The sequence below is a fragment of the Trachemys scripta genome, chromosome 11 (assembly GCF_013100865.1).
Source record: "Trachemys scripta elegans isolate TJP31775 chromosome 11, CAS_Tse_1.0, whole genome shotgun sequence".
Lineage (NCBI taxonomy): Eukaryota > Metazoa > Chordata > Testudines > Emydidae > Trachemys > Trachemys scripta.
The window spans coordinates 34289696-34309098 of NC_048308.1; the positions used below are offsets into that span (position 1 = coordinate 34289696).

Below are 19403 nucleotides of genomic sequence, written 5' to 3' on the forward strand. Positions count from 1 at the left end.
GTTAACAGGATTATGATGGCATTTAATATTATAGGTAGTTTAGACATACTAACTTCATTTCCAATTAAGCTTTTCTAAGGGATATATACATATAATAGATATGTCTTGAATGATTAATAACTACTGAGTCCTTCTGGCCCTCAACAATTAGAAAAGCTATCCATCTCTGTTTATTCCAAAAAAGGACCAACCTAGGAAGAAAATACAATAAAAAATGGTTCACATCACGTGAGACACTTTGTCTAAGGACCCTCAAAGTAGCCAAGGCAGAGCAAGGGCGGGGCCTCAGGGGAGGGAGAAAAGTGGGGCAGGAAGAGTGGAGCAAGGACTAGACCTTGGGGGAAGAGGTGGAGCGAGGGCAGGACCTCAGAGGAAGGGGCGGAGTGAGGGCGGGCCTCGGGTGGAACGGGGGTGAAGCACCCACAGGGAAAAATAAAAGTCAGCGTGCTTAAAAGTGCCTTAGAGACAAGTGCATCCTTGGAAATGTGATAAATATGTTAGGTACTAAAGAACTGAGAATTGATGATCATAAGTAAATGTAATAAGAAATCGTAGTAATTTACATTGTTCCTTGCTATAACTGCTGAGCTTCAACTCTAGACTGTGATAATTGCTTACAAGACTGTATTATGTGTGTAGTATACACCTAAAACATTTGTTGTGTCTACACTTGAGTGGTGAACTATTGATTGTATATTAATGTGGTTTTAAGTAATTAATAAATTGCTGGTTAGTTAAAAATAAGCAAGTGTCCTGATTTGAAAAATACTGTTCAAGTTAAAAGTTGACTTGAAAAGAATCCAGCATTAAAAAAAATTAAGCTTACACTCCCTGGATGCAAGGAAAAGGAGATATCCTATTTAATTCCATTCTATATTAACTAACCTAGTTTGTTAGATTTCAGCTTTAAAATCTAACTGGCACCTTGGCAAATTCATAAACATTGTCCCCCTTTCACACTTACACTTTGCAATGATATATACTATATCAAATCATATGATGTAGAATACTTTCACCAACCAAGGTTAGCAGACATTTCCTTGGATGGGAAACAAACTATACAATTCTAGAACAACACAATTTATGGTTTATCATGTGATTGTCATATAAAATGTCCTGTTCTTAATACATAGTATATTATTTGAAGTATAGAGAATCAGGTTTTTTGTCTGCCTGCTAATTCTGCATCATCTAATCTTACAGCTATTTACATGTTCTAAAATATATTTCTTTCACATTGCAATAAATATGAATGATCTTAAAGAAGCACATTACATGAAATCTATTCTTGAAATAAAACAAAGTAGAACTGTAGGTTCAAGTGTTTAAATATGTTTATATGATCCAACCTCTTAATTTAAAAGCTTTAGAGCTGCAGAGAACCAACTGACAAACTTCTTAATTTATCTTTATCTTAATTTCTTTTCTATATACTAACCATAGTATTGCCAGGTTACTAACCAATCTGATGGTCATTTACAATTAGAAAACCTACTGAGATGCAATATATTAGGAAACTACATTTCCATACTGAAAATTGTTGTTTACGAGTGTTTTAATATAATTTCTGGAACTACTACCTTTCAATAGATGTGCCCAAAGAAACTACGAAAAACCATATTTGTATCTATTGACATGAAGAAGATGAAATTCAAACATGTCAAAGAGGTTTGAATAGATTAAATCTGAGATGATTCAATAGATTTACCAAGTGATGTATTAAACAAAGTATTACTTTATACTGTTAATGTATATGTCTTGAGAAAGAATTGAAGGTGGGAGCTCCAAAAATTTAGTGAAATACAGACCTAACTAAAGGACAACTCAATTAGTTAAAAAAAAATGCACAGAAGAAATTCCTGCTTAAAGCTGTAATACAGATATATCTCCTTCAAAACCAAACAAATAAGCAAAATAAAAACATGTCACAAGACAAACTGAAAGACTTACCAGGTTTCCAACAGAAAGTACATTATTGAATTCTTCAGTCATTGGATAATGTTCCATGGCCATAAATAGTGTATTTAAAACAATGCAAATAGTAATAGCGAGATCAACAAATGGGTCCATCACAACTAAATTGACAATATGTTTTACTTTTAACCAACGTGGACTGCAGTCCCAGATCAAGAAAATGTTTGCAAATTTGTACCAGCATGGTGGGCATTTCTGTCTTGATTCTTCAAGTTCTAAGGAAAAATGTGTAAAAAAAATAAAATGTAAAATATCTGCACGCTATACTATACAGTGTCAAAGATGTCTTCGAAATCCTCTTGCCACATTTTCAGAGAACGGTGTAGCACAGCGGTTTTCAACCAGGAGTCTGGGGCCCCCGGGAGGGCTCTGAGCAGATTTCAAGGGGTCCGCCAAGCAGGGTCAGTGTTAGATTCTCTGGGACTCAGGGCAGAAAGCCGAAGCCCTGTCATGCAGGGTTGCAGCCCGTGGCTCTGAACCCCACCACCCAGGGCTCAACCCAAAGCCTAGGCAATTTAGCTTCGTGTTGCCCCTGTGACGTGAAGCCCCGGGAAATAGCCATGCTTGCTACCCCCTAATGCTGGCCCTGGTTTTTAAAGGCAGAAAAACAGTTGTTGTGGGACTGGTGGGCCATGGAGTTTTTACAGCATGCTGGGGGGGCCTCAAAAAGAAAAAGGTTGAGACTTCCTGATATAGCAGGTGTGCCCGTTAAATATTCATCTATTTGAAAACAAATTCTTATTTGAGCACAAAAACATGTACGTATGCAGCCATTTTGTGCACAGTAATATGGATTTTTGCATCTATGATGAGCTTTATAATAGCAAAATCAGTGCTTTGTGACCACATGACCTGGAATGGTCAAAAAGCAATGACACAAAAGTCTCACTAAGTAATGTGAGACAAATACATTAATTGGGAGTTCTTTTAGTCTATCTAGAAATATTTCCTGATAGCATAGGTGCAGAAAGTAGAGGTGCAGGGTACCTGCAGGGTACCCTGTACCCCACTCCCCTGCTGCTGGCTCTGCACCTTGGGCCCTGTTCTCAGCCCTCTGCCTGGGGCTTGGGTCCTGGCTGCTGGCCCCGTGCCCAGGGCCCCACTCCCAGTTCTGGCCACTGGCCCCACTCCCCAGCGCTGGCCCCATACCCGGCAGGGCCGGCTCCAGGCGCCAGCGAAGGAAGCAGGTGCCTGGGGCGGCCAATAGAAAGGGGCAGCACTCTGTCCATTATTGGGACGGCACATCTGGGTCTGGGGTGGCAATTTGGCGGCAGGTCCTTCAGTCCCTCTCTTCCTCTTCGGCGGCAACTCAATCTCTCCCATTCAGTCTTCGGTGACAATTCAGCGGCAGTTCAATCGGGTTTTTCTTTTTTTCGCCGCTTGGGGCGGCAAAAAAGCTGGAGCCGGCCCTTATACCCGGGGCCCCACACCCGGCCCCCTGCTTCCAGAGCTCCACTTCCAGGGCTCCACGCTAGGCCCAACGCTCGCCCCCAGCTGTGGCCACAGCCTCAGCCCCCTTACCTCTGTCCAGGTCTCCCCCATCCCTGCTCCCAGCCTCAGCTCAGAGGGGTGGGGCACGGACACAGGTACGGGGCTTGGCTTTCAGCACCCCCACTACTAAAAATGTTCCAGCACCACTGGTACAAAGGGACAATATCAGGTTAAAATATACATATCTAAAGTTATTGTTTTAGTTTCAAATGACAGTTTCAGAAGTTCACTGAAAATACACTAACATTTTAAATTCAATATTTTACACACCTTCCATAGTATTTGTGAGTATGCTAGCTATACTCATTGCTCTGTCTCTTTGAGCAGGGTCTTCCAGAAAATCCATAGAAACATGAAAGGAACTGGATCTTCTCTTTCTCGTTTCTGTTTCAGTAGTCATGCCCTGCAAATAGAATAATAATGGATAGGATCATCATCTTGAGTGATACAATAAGCAAATACTACATACACTGAATTTCTAAATTTGAAGGAATACATGCTTCATGCAATTTAATTTTTTGTTTAATTTATCATGCAAGACTTTTCTTACTTATTGTATTAACCTAGCATTTTCAAAATATGTTAAAGAAATTTTCTCGATTGAATCACTCATCCTCCTGCACAGTTACTAGAAATCCTTAGTTCAATACATAACATACGAAGTTTGTGGGAGAGAAATGTGAAATTGAATAATTATTCAACAATCTAAATCTCAGTACCATTTATGAGAAATGAGTCAAACATATTGAAACATTTGCAGATGTTTACTTCTTCTTATAAAACGTCTCATTGTTGTAAAATTACAAGGTATCCATCCAGTCTTAAACAGCAACAAATAAAAAAAGTCTGATTTAGTCATGCTTCCACATGCTGGTGTATTCCCAAGTACTCTAAGTGGACAACCTTGAAATAAGATAACCAAATATTTTTAGAGATATTCTGCTATCTGTATATACACATAGATTACAGCACATATGTGCACATAGACATTTTTGTTTTTGAAGGTGGGTGCATGAATGTGGTGTCTCCAATAACTGTTTAGTTTATTTTCTATACTAGAGACTTACATCAAAAAAGGGGGAAAAGCGCATAAGAATGAAAACATATATATGATAGTGCTGAATGTATACTGTTATTATTTTGCAATGAGCTGATAAAGCCCAATGTTATCAAAATTATCTACAACAAATTCAGGGTTATACTGACTGAATTCAGATGGTAACATTTATTATATACCCTTTCTATTTGTATAGTAAGTTGAAATCTTATCCAACGTGGCCAGATAGAGCTTTTTAATAGCTACAATAAGTTCTACCATATTTTTATGGGTATATAATAGACAAATACTTGCATATTAATTTGATATTTTTTCTTGTTAGCTCTGAGAATTTTTGCAGATAAATACTTAAATTTCAAACTTATTTTGTTAGTATATTAAAGGTATTACAAGATGCAGGAACATTCATAGCTTGGCCAGCCAGGATCATTCCTAAGGAATTCCATTCTGTAGAAAATACAGGCTGGTGCAGTAAGAAAAGGCCACCATGCCTGAGCTATTTAAATCTTCCTTACATTGTCATCAGTAGCTGGTTTATCTATTATCACCTCTGGCAGAAGTTGTCCAACAGGCGACGTAGGAACAGATGGTCCACCAACCAGGGAAACTACTCCATTGCAATCTACAGTGCTATGCATCTTCCCATTCGCTGGAAACACCGCCAGCACCCTGGATGACCTACTGGCCTGACTAATGTTACTGTTGCGCCGTTCACCATGTCTGCGTGGCACAAAAAGAGAATCTCTTCTGCTATCATTATCTTCAAAAGTGCTGTGCTCATCATCAGCAAAGTCATTTTCTGATCCTATATCCCTTGCTCGACCTCTGAAGCTGAAAAGACTCGTTTTGCTGTTGCGCCTTGGGGAAAACAAGGAGCCACGAATGCTCAGCAAAGACTGTAGGAAAATAAAAGAATATAATTATTAGCTAACACCCTTAAATCCTATATTTTTTTTATAAAAATGGAGTTAACATGTTGTAGAAGTTGTTTTCATAAATAAAACTAATAATCTTTTCCAGGAACCAAATTTTGCTTTCAGATTGTCATATGCATTAATTTCACTGAACTCTCTTCGTAAATTTAAAAGCCACTATTCATGAATTAATATAACAAATACTGAACCTGAGCCACCCCAGCTCCTGATGAAGCCAATGAGATTTGCGAGTAAGGATCAATAACAAGATAACTGGTATAAAATAAGAATAGAACAGACATAAACATAGCATCCTCTACATACTTAAGCAAGACCTGGAAACATTAGTAAAATACAAATAAAATCCATGGATATACTTATGGATGAGCTCTATAAAATTTAATAGGAATGAAACCAATAGGGTTCCACAGCAATTATTCTAAAACAATCCTATAATATTGAACAGAGAATATATTTTTATAGAATTTTTAAACTAACTTATGGAATTCTATTACAGGGATATAATTCCCTATTACATATTATAGTCTGATTTACAAATTCTATAGAAAAGCTATCTGCATTAAATTCTATATGGATTTTTTCAAGGAGTTATCTATGTCAGTTAGGTAAAATTCTCTTGAAACACTGGCAACAATAAAGATAGATAGGATTAAATAAAAGTTCGGTGTCTTCCTTCTTCATGTAGTAAAGTCACACTGTTATACCTGTGATACTGCAACAGTTTTTTGAAAGCCCATGATGCTTCCAATACACTTTTCAACTAGCAACACTTTATACAGTACCTGGTGGGGGGACGAATACTTTTTTTCATATGTCAATCTGTTCCCTTCAATGGAAAATCGGAAAGTTTTCTTTCTGATGCTGCCTTCTGATTCAGATTTTTGAAATTCATCTTCATCCTTCTCCTCTCCTCCATATTGTTCTTTCTGCTTTCTCTTCTTCCTTCTGTTCCTCCTCTCTTTAGCACTCTTTGAACTCAACTTTGACGCATCAGAAGAACTTTCTGAGAGTCCCCCTATTCCGCCTTCTGCACTGGGATCTCTTGACCCAGCAGAGGCTGTTGCTACTGCCTGCCATATCACAATACATACTTCTGTTATTAGATCTACCAATGAAAAGCACTTTAAGAGCTACATATCATCATTATTACTAGCCAGCACTCTAAAACATCAAACTTTTAAATTTTACTTCTAGAGAACTTTCCAGTCCAGTCTTTGGCTGGCGCAGCCTTTGCACATTGAGATTTTAAGGTAGCTGTACTCTTCTCAAACATTTTCTCTCACTTCTTTTCTGTATCCTTACTGCTTGCTAAAGTCACAGAGTGTTTCCTATGGCATAACAGATACCCGTTGCCTAAATATGTGCAGATTCTGACCATATCCATCCCCCCACCCTTCACATATTGCTTCTCTTCTTAAATTATAAGGTTTCCAAGGCATGTACTCTGCTGACTACATTGTATATGCTATGGAATACAAATCCTCAATAACAAACAAACAAATAGTATATACATTCTTTTGAAGTCTCCTCTAGATCACAAGGCTGGGTTGCTCACAGCAAAATGTTTTTATTTCCAGCAATGAACACCTCGGAGCCGGCTCTGTTCTTGAAGCCAGAGTGGGCCTACCCATTGTTATAGGGAATACTTCATAACACAGGGCTCTAAACCTATTCTAAATCTGATTACCAATATCTACAGAAAACTCATCTGGATGCACTAATACAAGATTACAATATGATCAACAATTTAACTGATAAATACATAAAATCACAATGATACCTGAGCTGCTTCTTGTTGCTTTCTCAGCTGCTCTAGCATTTGCTGAAATTCTGCCTCCTTCTGCTCTGCTTCTTCCATGTTTGCTTGATTCTGCTCTTCATAGGCCATGGCAACAACAGCCAGGATCAAGTTAATCAGATAGAAAGAGCCCAGGAAAATCACCAGAACGAAAAATATCATGTATGTTTTGCCAGCAGCTCGTAGTGTCTGGAAGTAATAATAAATACAGCTTTATTAACTTTTTAATGTTACTACGTGAATTAATCACCTACTTTTCATTTTGTAGGAATCCATCATCTTCAGATTATATGAGAGATGTAATAGCATTGATATTAAGTTCTTTGTATAATTTGATAGTATAAAAATACTTAGTCTTTGTTCTCACCAGCTGATAAAGGTTTTCCCAGTAGTCCTGAGTCATCAGTCGAAACAGTGACAAGAATGCCCAGCTGAATGTGTCAAAACTTGTGTAGCCGTAGTTGGGATTTCTACCAGCTTTCACACATATATATCCTTCTGGACATTGACTACAAAAGGAGAGATATCAGGTGTTATCTTTTACAATTATTCTAATGTCAGTGGATGCTAGGTCCTGATAGAAGTTTGGGATTATGAAGTGCTGTTTTTGGTCAGTTCATCAGACAGGAACTCCTATTAGTTGGACAGAGCTCTACTCCACAAAATTACATTTAAAGATAGCTGGAAAATTGTGTATAACATTACAATTCTGCAGAAGGGTATTTTCTATTTGCATTTTGTTTCTTAGCAACACTTGCATATTACCTTAATACCAAACTGTCAACTATTTAGTCAAACTCTAAAACACAATGTAAATTCCTTGATTAATAGTATTTTCACCTTCAAATGACCGTCTCCATATTCTTCACTCACCCTTGCAATAGCCTGATATTCTTCAGCAATCAGCACATATGAGCTGGGACCGTTGAGGAGTTTATGCCTTCCTAATTGGTACTTTTGTTACTTCTCAACCAGCCAGAAGCATGTGTTATTATTGGGTGTCTTTGAATTTGCTACCCAGTGAAGAATAAACTGACCTGTCCTGACCAGATCAGCTAGCTATGAGGGAACTCAAGTCCAGGATCAGATCTAGAATCAAATCCCAATAACACATCTAATGTGAAATGGCAAATATTTCATTCAGCTGGTCAGTCAAATTATTCCAGGATATATATCTGAATATGCTGCATCCTATTTCTACATAGTACAATAAAATGTCACGAAACATGTCCTTACCCTGCATCTGAGCCATTTCCACAAAGCAGAGCATCATTTTGCCCTTCCAGAACGTAAAAATGACCTGTTCAGAAAATAATTTTGATAAAATTGTAAGAAAATACTACATAAATCTTCCACTGCTACATACTGAACTCATTTAAACAATGTTGAATAAACCCAGTCCTTTACTTTACATGAGTAATTCTACCACAGACAACTTGAAGAGTTTTATGAAACATTTTTATGATGGTGGATAGTTTTTGACTGGTATGATTTTACCTCAAAGGAGTTAAGGGGCTGATTCCCAGAAGTAAGAACTACACATTTACACATTTGAGCTCCAAAATAATACATTTGACTAAAACAAAGTAAACTGATACATTATTACTACTGCTTTATTCACCAGAATGAAATAAGATTATTTTCACAATTCAATTATAAACCAGCATAAATGATTTCTTCAACATGAACATGAAATCAAAGTGACAATATAAATTGCCAGAAAATGAATATCTTTAATTTATACTGTCAATGTGTCAAATAGCATCTAGAATCCTGATAGATGCTGTTAGAGCTGAATGAATTGTACATTTTTCCTTTCAAATTTGCAATGAAGCATTTAACATTTTGTGGAACTTTATTTTGTATTTATTTGTTTTAGTAGACAGAATTTACCCTATTTTAAAAGATTTTGGCTAGCCTGATTTAATGAGACATTATTTTTTTTGACTAGCATTACCGTGGCCTCAGCTGTTGCACCTACAAACAACTGTAGCTGTCAGAGGCAGCTAGTCATTAGAGACTAATAAGTTCAAGATCAACCAATAATTCCACAGCTGTCAGCCACTCTAAACAATGTAGGTATGTTTTCATTGCAAAGTTAGCCTAGGTGACCAGCATACAGGTCTGCGCACCAGGGTTAGCCTAGCCCTGGCATGAGCAGCCACAATGCAAAGCCATACTCAAGTTACTGTGTCCTCACAGGTGCTATACTCATCTGTGTGTGTCATATCCCATGGTTCTTTGTGCTACAGAAAGCTGAGCTGCTCTATGATTCTTACCCAGTGAATTGTGGGAGAACTTGTCTGTCCTTTTGGACACACAAGGGGATTGTTGGAAGGCAGTGAAGGACTATCAGCACTCAAGTGATTTAGCCTGCACCCTCAGTGAAAAGTGGGTGAGTTAACAGCCTGAGTGAACACAGAACCTGAGCTCTAACACATACCCCAGCTGTCTCAGCTAGGCCAGACTGAAAGTACCACTAAAATCAGGTGAGAGATTGGGGTGTGACAAATATTATGGACACCTGGAAGATCCAAAGACTATTGTATCATCTTTATACATGTAATATGTATTTTTATGGGCTAGAGATTGTATTCTTGCTCCATGGGAAGAATGAAGGGATCTAAAGTAGATGTTACCACTCAAGAAAGAGAGCTTGGAGTCATTACGGATAGTTCTCTGAAAACATCGACTCAATATGTAGCAGCAGTCAAAAAAGCTACCAGAATGTTAGGAACCATTAGGAAAGGGATAATTAATAAGACAGAAAATATCATAATGGCACTATATAAATCCATGGAATGCCCACACTTTGAATACTGCATGCAGTTCTGGTTGCCACATCTCAAAAAAGATATATTAGCATTCAAAAAAGTACAGAGAAGGTCAACAGAAATGATTAACAACTTCCATATGTGGAGAGATTAAAAAAGACTGGGACTGTTCAGCTTGGAAAAGAGCTGACTAAAGGGGATATGAGAGAAGTCTATAAAATCATGAATGGTGTGGAGAAAGTGATTAACAGGCAGCAGGTTTAAAATAACGACAAGGAAGTACTTCTTCACACAATACAGTCAACTTGTGGAACTCCCAGGTGATGATTTGAAGGCCAAAAGTATAACTGGATTCAAAAAAGAATTAGATAAGTTCATGAAGTTCTTGGCTATTAGCCAAGATGGTCAGTGATACAACTCCACGCTCTGGGTGTCACTAGCCTCTGACTGCCAGAAGCTGGGAGTGGACAACAGAGGATGGATCACAAGATGATCGTCCTGTTCTGTTCATTCCCTCTGAAGCACCTGGCACTCGCCACTATCTAAAGCAGGCCTGCACGACATGCGGCCCGGGGGCCGCATGCATTCTCTGTGCGGCCCACGGGGGTTGAGTAGGTGGGCTCACTGTGCGGCCCACAGGGGGGTGAGTAGGCAAGCGGTGGGTGAAGGGGGGGGGCTGAGTAGGTGAGCGGGCGGGGAGTGAGTAGGTGAGCCGGGGAGGGGGCTGAGGAGGCAAGCGGTGAATCGATGGCTGACCTGTTCTACTGATCTGATCTGGTCTGGCTCCCATCCCCTCTCCCAGGGCCAGCTCCAGGCTCCAGCAAAACAAGCAGGTGCTTGGGGCGGCATATTTCTAGGGGCAGCATTCTGGCGCTGGCCATCATAGGCGCCGACTCTGAGGCATGGGGAAAAAGTGCCCCCGCCGCCCCAGCTTGTCTCCGCTCCGCCTCCGCCTGCTCCCCTGAGCGCGCCACCGCCACTCCGCTTCTCCCCCTTCCCTCCCAGGCTTGCCGCATGCGAAACAGCTGTTTCACGCAGCAAGGCTGGGAGGGAGGACAAGCCGAGCGGCGGGGCGCTCGGGGGAGGCAGTGGTGGTGGTGGAGCGGAGGTGAGCTGGAGCGGGGAGTGGTTCCTCTACCCTACCGTTACTTCCTGCGCCCCCCCACCCTAGCTCACCTCTGCTCGCCTGCTCCCCTGAACGCACCGCTGCTCCGCTTCTCCGCCCTCCCTCGCCTGAGAGGGAGGGGGGACAAGCAGAGCGGCAGCACACCCGTGGGAGCAGGCGGAGTGGAGGTGAGCTAGGGCGGGAGGTCGCGGGGGGCCCGCAGGCAGCAATGGTGGGGGGGAAATGCGGTTCGCCAGGGGAGGAGGCAGGGCTGGGGATTTGGAGAAGGGCTTTGGAAGGAGTGGAGTTGGGGCGGGGCCGGGGGCAGAGGGGCACGAAAAAAAAGGGGGGGCGGGCAAAAAATTTTTTTCCTTGGGGGGGGCAAAAACCTATGGCCGGCCCTGCCCTCTCCAAGAGTTGCAGCTGTCTGGAGGTGCCTGCCTTCCACGCCTTCCTCATTCACACCTCATTCATTCAACAGGGCAATTGATTACAAAGTGGGGGGAAGATCTTATTCTACTTCTAGCAAAACGACATTTTTCTTTTACCTTAATTATACTGCCTTAGGGGCCCGCTATAACAAATTACCGAGGTTCAATACTGCTGTTTCGGTGGGGTGGCGCTGGGGAAGGAGGGTTTGTTTCCACGGGGCAGGTGGCGCTGCGGGGAGGGTAGTGTTTCGGCAGCGCTGGGGGGTTGTTTCCATGTGGTGTGTGGCACCGGGGGGGATGTTGTGTTTTGGGGGGGCTGGGTGGCGCTGGGGAGGGGGGTTTGGCAGCGCTTGGGGGGTTTCGGCCCTTAGCTGTTTTCTTTGGAGTAATATGGCCCTCGCCGCTTTACTAGTTGTGCAGGCCTGATCTAAAGACTGGAACCTGGGCTAGATGTACCATTGGTCTGACCCAATATGGCCGTTCTCATGGGGCAGCTACAGTTTCTTGGGGTAAAATTAATGAAAATTACTGGGGTATCATTAATGAAAATCCCTTTGAAAGTAACAAATCTGGAGAAGCCTCTTCCCAAGGGAAATTGCATATAAGGTTTGACCTTGTTAAAGAGACCTACCAAACAAAGAATTGAAAACTTATAAAGTGACCATCTTAATTGGAGAGAGAGGTCACTTTCATCCAATCCAAGAACTGACATGAGACTGTGACCAGAGGGACAGTCTCTGTAAGAGGATCTGAAGTACTTTAAACCTGCTAGGGCCTCCATGTGGAAGATGCGTGATACTTGGTAAGCTAGGCATGCATAATAGCTGTTTATTGTTTTTAAGATACGTCTTCTCTGTAATGCTTTTGCTCAGAATAAATAATACTTTGCTTTATGAAGCTGGCTGGCCACTGGTTAACCCAGTCATTGGCCCTGAAATAACAGAATGTCAGGTGCTGAACTAAAGTCAGACCTGCTTAAGTGATCACAGTGAATTGCAGGAGGAATTGCAGCCAAAATCACCAGTCAAGAAGGAGAGAATTGCAGGACTCCACTCCAAGACAGGTGATGTAGGGTGCCTTCAAGGAGGCCATAAAGTAGTCTCAGGTGCAGTCTCCTCAGGAATTGTGAATCTGGATAACAGCCTAAGCTAAATCTGCAGTGAACATCTACTCTGTGGAGTGTGTCTGATGGACACAAGAGAGCAGTACCACCTGCTGTTGCAAAATGTTTCCTGATGGGACAGGAACTGCAACAGTACATCTGTTGCTACTGGAAGAATTTTTGCTCTGCAGCACATAGACTGAAGGCAGAAGAAAATGGTAACAGAGAACAGGTTTCTAGCAGGTTAATTCAGAGTACTGGTCACATTGCACATGCTCACTACAGCCATAGTCCTTCACTGCTACTTCGTTTCTTCTTCTTCTTCAGGCTCAGCAATAAGTAAACGGTGTATGTTTTTGACTTCTGACCCCAGTGTGGCTATCAGTTAGGAAGGGGATAAGTAGGTAGTGAGCCTAGGAAAGGGTTTTCTGAGTCTGGAAGGCTGTACATGTGTATGTGTGTGGAGGACCATCAAGTGTCAGGAACTTGTTTTTATATCTTATCCAAAAAGTGGCACCTCCAGAAATTCTGAAGATGTTGTCCATCTGGGCTTAAAGGTTAATAATAGTCATAAAGGCACTAAGGATTTGGGTATGGCTCATTCAAAGGTGAAAATAAGTACAGAATTAGTTTTTAAAGAAACAAAAAGAGATTAAAAGGAAAAAGAGAAAGGGCAAGAACAAGGGAAAAAAGACAGAAAGAGGAAAATGTCAGTTCAGTGAAGTTGGGGTGAGAAAGACAGATGATGCAAAAGTGGGGAGAACATAAATGTAGGTGAGAAGGGAGAGAAGACAAAAATATAAGGGATAGCCAAAATTAACATAATGCCTTAAAAACTAAAGCAAACTAAGTGTGTAGCACAATTCAAAACTTCAGTTCATAATGAAGCCCTATTGCACTCATATACTGAGATTTTGGAGGATTGATCCTAAATGTTTGATTTCCTTCTCCGAAGATTTGAAGGGACACTTGTCAGGGTTGACGCTTGCTGAAAATCACATTTTATAGAATGTTCTCTTGGCACTGAAAAACTACCAACAACTTAGAAATAAAACATGCAGCAGTATTAAATCTGCTGCTCTGAAGCTTGGTGACTCATCCTACTCAAACCCAGGATGCTGGTATTTTTGTGATTTCAGAGATGCATGTGATATATCTCATTTGTCCCCCACGCCCATACTTTTCTTGCCTGATCTATTTTAAGAGCTGGAAAGATACTGAAATTGACACACATCCCATTGTGGCCATGCTGGCAAGCATTCTGCAATAAGAGATTCAAATATACAGCCCCATAAAAAACTTGAGTAAATAGGAACTGTGTGTGAATTAAAGGGATGGAACTGGACTGAGACCACATTTCACAAAGCCATTGAGTAGGCAAAGTTCGGTAAAGTTTTCTTTTCTAACCAATCTGTATGCTTATCACTTGTATACATTTCTTCAATTTTAAGACAATTTACTGATCTTATAGATACCAAAAAATTTGAAAGTTTTTCACATCAGCCTGGGAACGAATTTAGAAACCATGTTTAAAATTTGTTTATAAAAAACTCTCACAAAAACAGTTACTAGTCTTGTGTGTACACGACCAAATTATGTTGGAACTATGTTTAAATATCATACAGCCAAACTGGTTAGAAATAGGTTTTCGTTGGAATCATACTTATGGAGAGTTTTAACAATCCACATTTGGGTTTTGGTCTACTGTAAACTTACTGAATCAAATGGAACAAAGGGATTGACTGGAATTTGAAGGCTTCCAGCCAGTCAATGCACCAAGGTAATACTACTTTCAAGGAGACTACTTATAAGAGTATAGTTGACAAGATTTAACTCTGTATATCAATCTTCTCTCAAATAAAGTAAATGAGAGTTGCGTGGATGAGTAAGTTTTTTAGGTGAACCTTAATTGTTTATTACTTCTGATTGTTTAAAATTGTGACCATAATATATTAATTAACTTACGACTTTGAATATTTGATTCATATGTGAGTATGTGTACTACAAACACAGAATAACATTATTATGGTTGCAAAGTTAAGCACTCAAAAATTAGGAAATGGCAGAATTAAGGTTGTCTATGCAGTGCACAGTGCACTGTGTGTGCATTGTGATACAGCCTTTAATTACATGATCACATACTATTTTTACCACAATGCCCATGCCGCACTCAGTGCACAAAATGGTTGGTGCTCACTTAAAAAGCTATTTAATATTTTGTTTTCTCCTCATTGCTTAATGTGTGCACCCAGACCTATTTACTGTATACTATTCAAACTGCACCAGATGGAATTATTAATTTCCTCATGGGCTTGTCTACAATGCTTATCATTATAGTATCTAAGTCTTCACAAATGTTAATGAATTTATTATCACAACTCCTCAGTGAGATGAGTGGTTATTATTATCCCCATTTTATAAATAGGGAACTGAGACACAGAGAGATTAAGGTCAGAAGTATGCACTAATTTTGGGTGTCCAATTTGAGACACATAGGACCTGATTAGTATTATATGTTTAAAGTACAGCTCCCCATTGACTTCACTTGCAGCTGTGAGTGCTCAACACTCCTACAAATCAGACTTCACAGGCTTGGACCAGACACCCAGAAATTGAGGAATGCACAAAAAGAGTGGTAAGTATCCTTTTCTTCTTCGAGTGCTGGTCCCTACATATATTCCACATGTGGGTGACCAGCAAGCAATACTCAAATGTGGACAGGAGCAAGGATGCAGGATTACAGATGCTTATAACACTGCAGATCCAAAGGTGTCAGCAGAAGAGGCTTGGGGCAATGTGTAATACACCTCTACCCCACTATAACACGGTCATGGGGAGCCAAAAATCCCTACTGCATTATAGCTAAAACCCCGTTATATCAGGGTAGGTGCGGCAGGGATCCAGCGGTTATTTAAAGAGTTCCAGGCTCCAGCTGCTGCGGAGAGCCCCAAGCCCTTTAAAACGCCAGTGGAGCCCCCCTGCCACAGTCCCGGGGTAGGGGCGGCAGGGCTCCGACGGTGATTTAAAGAGCTCCAGGCACTGCAGGGAGCCCAGGCCCTTTAAATCGCCGGCGAGCCCCGCTGCTGCAGCCCCGGGTAGGGGCGGCAGGGCTCCAGCGGTGATTTAAAGGGCCCAGGGCTCCCCACAGCAGCCGGAGCCCCGGACCCTTTAAAGCGCCGCTGGAGCCCCACTGCTACTGCGCTATACGTGAACCCGTGTTATATCAGTTGCGTTATTGTGGGGTAGAGGTGTACTTTGCAAAAGTGTGGCTGGAACTCCAGGTTTCCACCTTACAAATGTCCAGCAGAGGGACTTCTTGGAGACGTGCAACTGAGGTCACCTGCGCTCTAGTCGAATGGACCCTTACTTCATCTGGGGGGAGAGATGCACCATCTGATAAAGCCAATGGATGATACATCCAAAAATCCACTTAGAGAGTCTTTGAGAAGATATTGCTTGACTCAGAGCTCGCTCTGCTACAGCAACAAATAGCCCTAGGGATTTCTCAAAAGATTTTATCCTTTGCAGGTAGAATGCCAGTGCTTGTCTGACATTGAGAGAAGGAAGTTTCCTCTCTTCACTGAAAGCATGAGGCTTTGAGAAGAATACCAGTAAGTGAATCCATTGATTTATGTGGAATTCAGCAACTTCCTTTGGGATGAATTTTGGATGAAGACGAAAGGATCTTTGTGGAATGTAGTGTATATTGGGTACCCCAGGAGGGACCCCAACTCACCCATCCTCCTGACCTGCATAATGGTGACCAGGAAGCCAACTTTCATAGATAGGTCAGACATGGAGTACAAGCCCAACGGTTCAAAAGGAGGCCTCGTAAGTGTTGAAAGTTCAAGATTGAGGTCTCACTGCAGCTTTGGGTTCACTACTGGTGGAAAGGTCCTGTCAAACCTTTTTGGGATCTGGTTGATACTGAGTTAGTAAAGATATGCACTGGTATGCACTGACTGCTGCTAAGTGAACTCACAGTGAGCTAATTGAGAGACCTGACAACTGGAGGGTAAGGAGATAATCTAAAATAGCAGGAATACCTGCTCACTCTGATGACATCTGGTTCTACTGTGCCCAGGTAGAGAAATCCTCCAGTGGCTAGGTAACATTTTCTGGTAGAATCTTTCCTGCTGTTATTAAGAATAGGTTGTACAGCCCCAACATGAACACTCTAGGTCTGATGTTCTAGGTCTGATGCCCATCCAATACAAAGCCGTGAGTGAAGAGAGTCCAGGTTGGGATGCCTGACCCTGCTGCTTTCTTGAGTTTGCAGGGATGGGAAAGACTGAATGCTGATAGGTTGATGGACTGACATTCATAAGAAGTCTGAAAAGCAGAACTGTCTGAACCAAATGGGTATGATGAGAATGAGTCGTTCTTTGTTGTGACGAATTTTCCATAGAATCTTGGACAGTAGCGGGATGGGAGGGAAGGCATACCTCAAGTGGCCTATCAAGGATAAGATGAGACATCACCGTATAAGTCCTGACATTGTGCTGCTCTGGAAAAATATACATTGAACTTCTTGTTCAGCTGGAACACAAACAGGTCCCAAGATGGTGTTTCCCATTGTGTGAAGATGATCAGCACTGAATTGTGTAATTCCCATTTGTGATTGGTGATGAAATGCCTGTTGAGGCTGTCTGACAGAAAGTTCTGGACACTTAGGAGGTACATTGCAGACACTGTGATGAAGTTCTGGATACACTAGTTCCATAAGTTGAACGGTTGCATGCATAGAAGGGATTTTGTCCCTGCCTGTTTGTTTATATAGAAGAGGGTCGCTGTGTTGTCTGACATTACCCAGACATATCAAGATCGAATAAGTTGAAGGAATTCATTGCTGGCTGGCCTGACTGCTCTTAGTTCTAAGAGGTTACTATGCATCTTGGTTTTTTGAGGTGTCCATGTACCTTGTGCTATGTGACCATTCATGTGGGACCATCCAAGGATAAGTCTGGCATGTTGAGTGTGGGAGGTAGGAAAGGGACTCCAATGCATATATGTCCTGGGTTCATCCATCAGGTGAACGAAGCCCTGACATTGACAGGGGTTGTCTCTATAGAGTTCATGGTGTGCCTGTCTGGCGTATACATTGACCAGCCAACAGAGCTGTAGCCGGACAAATGGGGTTACACAGGTAATGTGTTCTAACAGAGAAAGACAGGCCTGGAACATTGTTTCAGGTCTGTGAGTGACTTGATTTATTAGACTGCGCACGGCATGGTATCTGTCCACAGGGAGGAAGGCCCTTGCTGTGGTTGAGTCCATGGTCACCACTATAAAGTATATGATATGTGGGAGAATCAGGGTAGACATTTCCACATTTATGCAGATTCCAAGGATACCAGGAGATGGAATAGTGACAAGGTTGCTAACAGTACTTTTAGGCAAGAACTGTTAGAAGTCAGTCACCATTTTGTCTCAGCTGTGCTGTCATCACTGGAAAGACCTTCATGAAGATCCTGGCTGCTGCTGCCAGACCAAACAGGCATACCCTTCACTAGTATTGTTCCTGATTTATCAGAAAACTATAAAAACCACTAACAAACTAAATACAATTATATTTACAGAGATGAAGACAAATTTGATGGGAGGAGGATTCTGACTTAGACCATGTGATGGTAAGAAGGAACTGGAGAGATGGTCAGGTTGCAGAACACAAGGGAAACCAAGATACAGGCATGGATCAATGGACACTACTTGCAAGATTTTTGCAGCTTCAAGCGCATGAATATTCCATGCGTGGAATACACAGAGGGACCAGCACTTTACTTTTCACTGGGCTCTAATAATCAATTATGAATTCCAGAACTCATCAAGTCACTTGTTGTTATACGTATTTTTTCTATCCTTGTTAACAAACACCTTCTAGGAAATAAATCTAACACTTTGGTAATTCTAATCATTTCAAACTGGCCCAGAAGACCTGCTTTGATATTCAAATCAATTGGCTGTGTGATTTTCCTTCCTAGTAGCATTCCCTTATGCTAGATTTACTGAGAGAGGCCATACATTTATTGGCTTTGCTATTGAAAGTGAAATAATGAAAAGAGACGATATTCAGAATTGCTAATGTCAGCAGTGCTCACATCAAGGATATATCCTTCTTCAAAGGTGTATTCAAGGACATGGATATCAGCTAGCATTTAAAAATAAAGGGGAGGGGGCTTGATTTCTTTTTCACACAGCGTAGCTCCACTGTCCTCAACACTGTGATTTACTCTGGTGTAAGTGAGAAGAGAATACAACCTATAGCTCCCACGGAAAATTTCCAGAGATTTTAGAATTCTTATATAGGGCTCAATCGTGACTTTGCCATGAGTAGCATGTACACCCAGGCCAGCATGTTATTGCATTGCCTCAGGAGTGGCTCAGAAAACAGACTGTCTGAGAGAGTCCCCTCCCCATTACCACTTTCTCACTTCTTGCTCACCTGCATAAGACAAAATAATAGCTCTGAGGAGGCAGCTTCCCTTCTGTGCCGATACCCACCATGTGGGTAGCTGGCGCAGGGAAATATGGGGCACCCTTTGCCTCTTTCCCTTAATAATTGTTCCTGAACCTCAGTGTAAATACACTGAAGACCAGGTGGCAACTTCAATTCTGCAGTCACTTCCCTAGATCACTAGAATTTTCTCTCTCATCCTAGCACAACCTGATTCCTCAAAGGCTTCAGGTCTTCTATATCAGCCAACATGTAATCTCACAGTTCGGATTTATAATTAAA

At 41.4% G+C, this 19403-nt stretch overlaps 1 protein-coding gene across 7 annotated transcripts in view; it reads right to left on the minus strand.

The window, feature by feature from the left end:
* Positions 1-19403, minus strand: part of LOC117884839 (sodium channel protein type 1 subunit alpha) — a 182259-nt gene that overhangs the window by 68843 nt on the left and 94013 nt on the right. For 5 of the 7 annotated variants that reach the window (XM_034785691.1, XM_034785692.1, XM_034785696.1 and 2 more), the window contains 7 exons: positions 8492-8555; positions 7623-7764; positions 7238-7444; positions 6240-6527; positions 5038-5418; positions 3736-3868; positions 1951-2189 (listed from right to left, as the gene is read on the minus strand). In XM_034785691.1, coding sequence (XP_034641582.1) covers positions 1951-2189; positions 3736-3868; positions 5038-5418; positions 6240-6527; positions 7238-7444; positions 7623-7764; positions 8492-8555 — 1454 coding nt within the window. The remainder of the gene's footprint in view (positions 1-1950; positions 2190-3735; positions 3869-5037; positions 5419-6239; positions 6528-7237; positions 7445-7622; positions 7765-8491; positions 8556-19403) is intronic. The other 2 variants (XM_034785694.1, XM_034785695.1) reach the window with 1 other exon arrangement.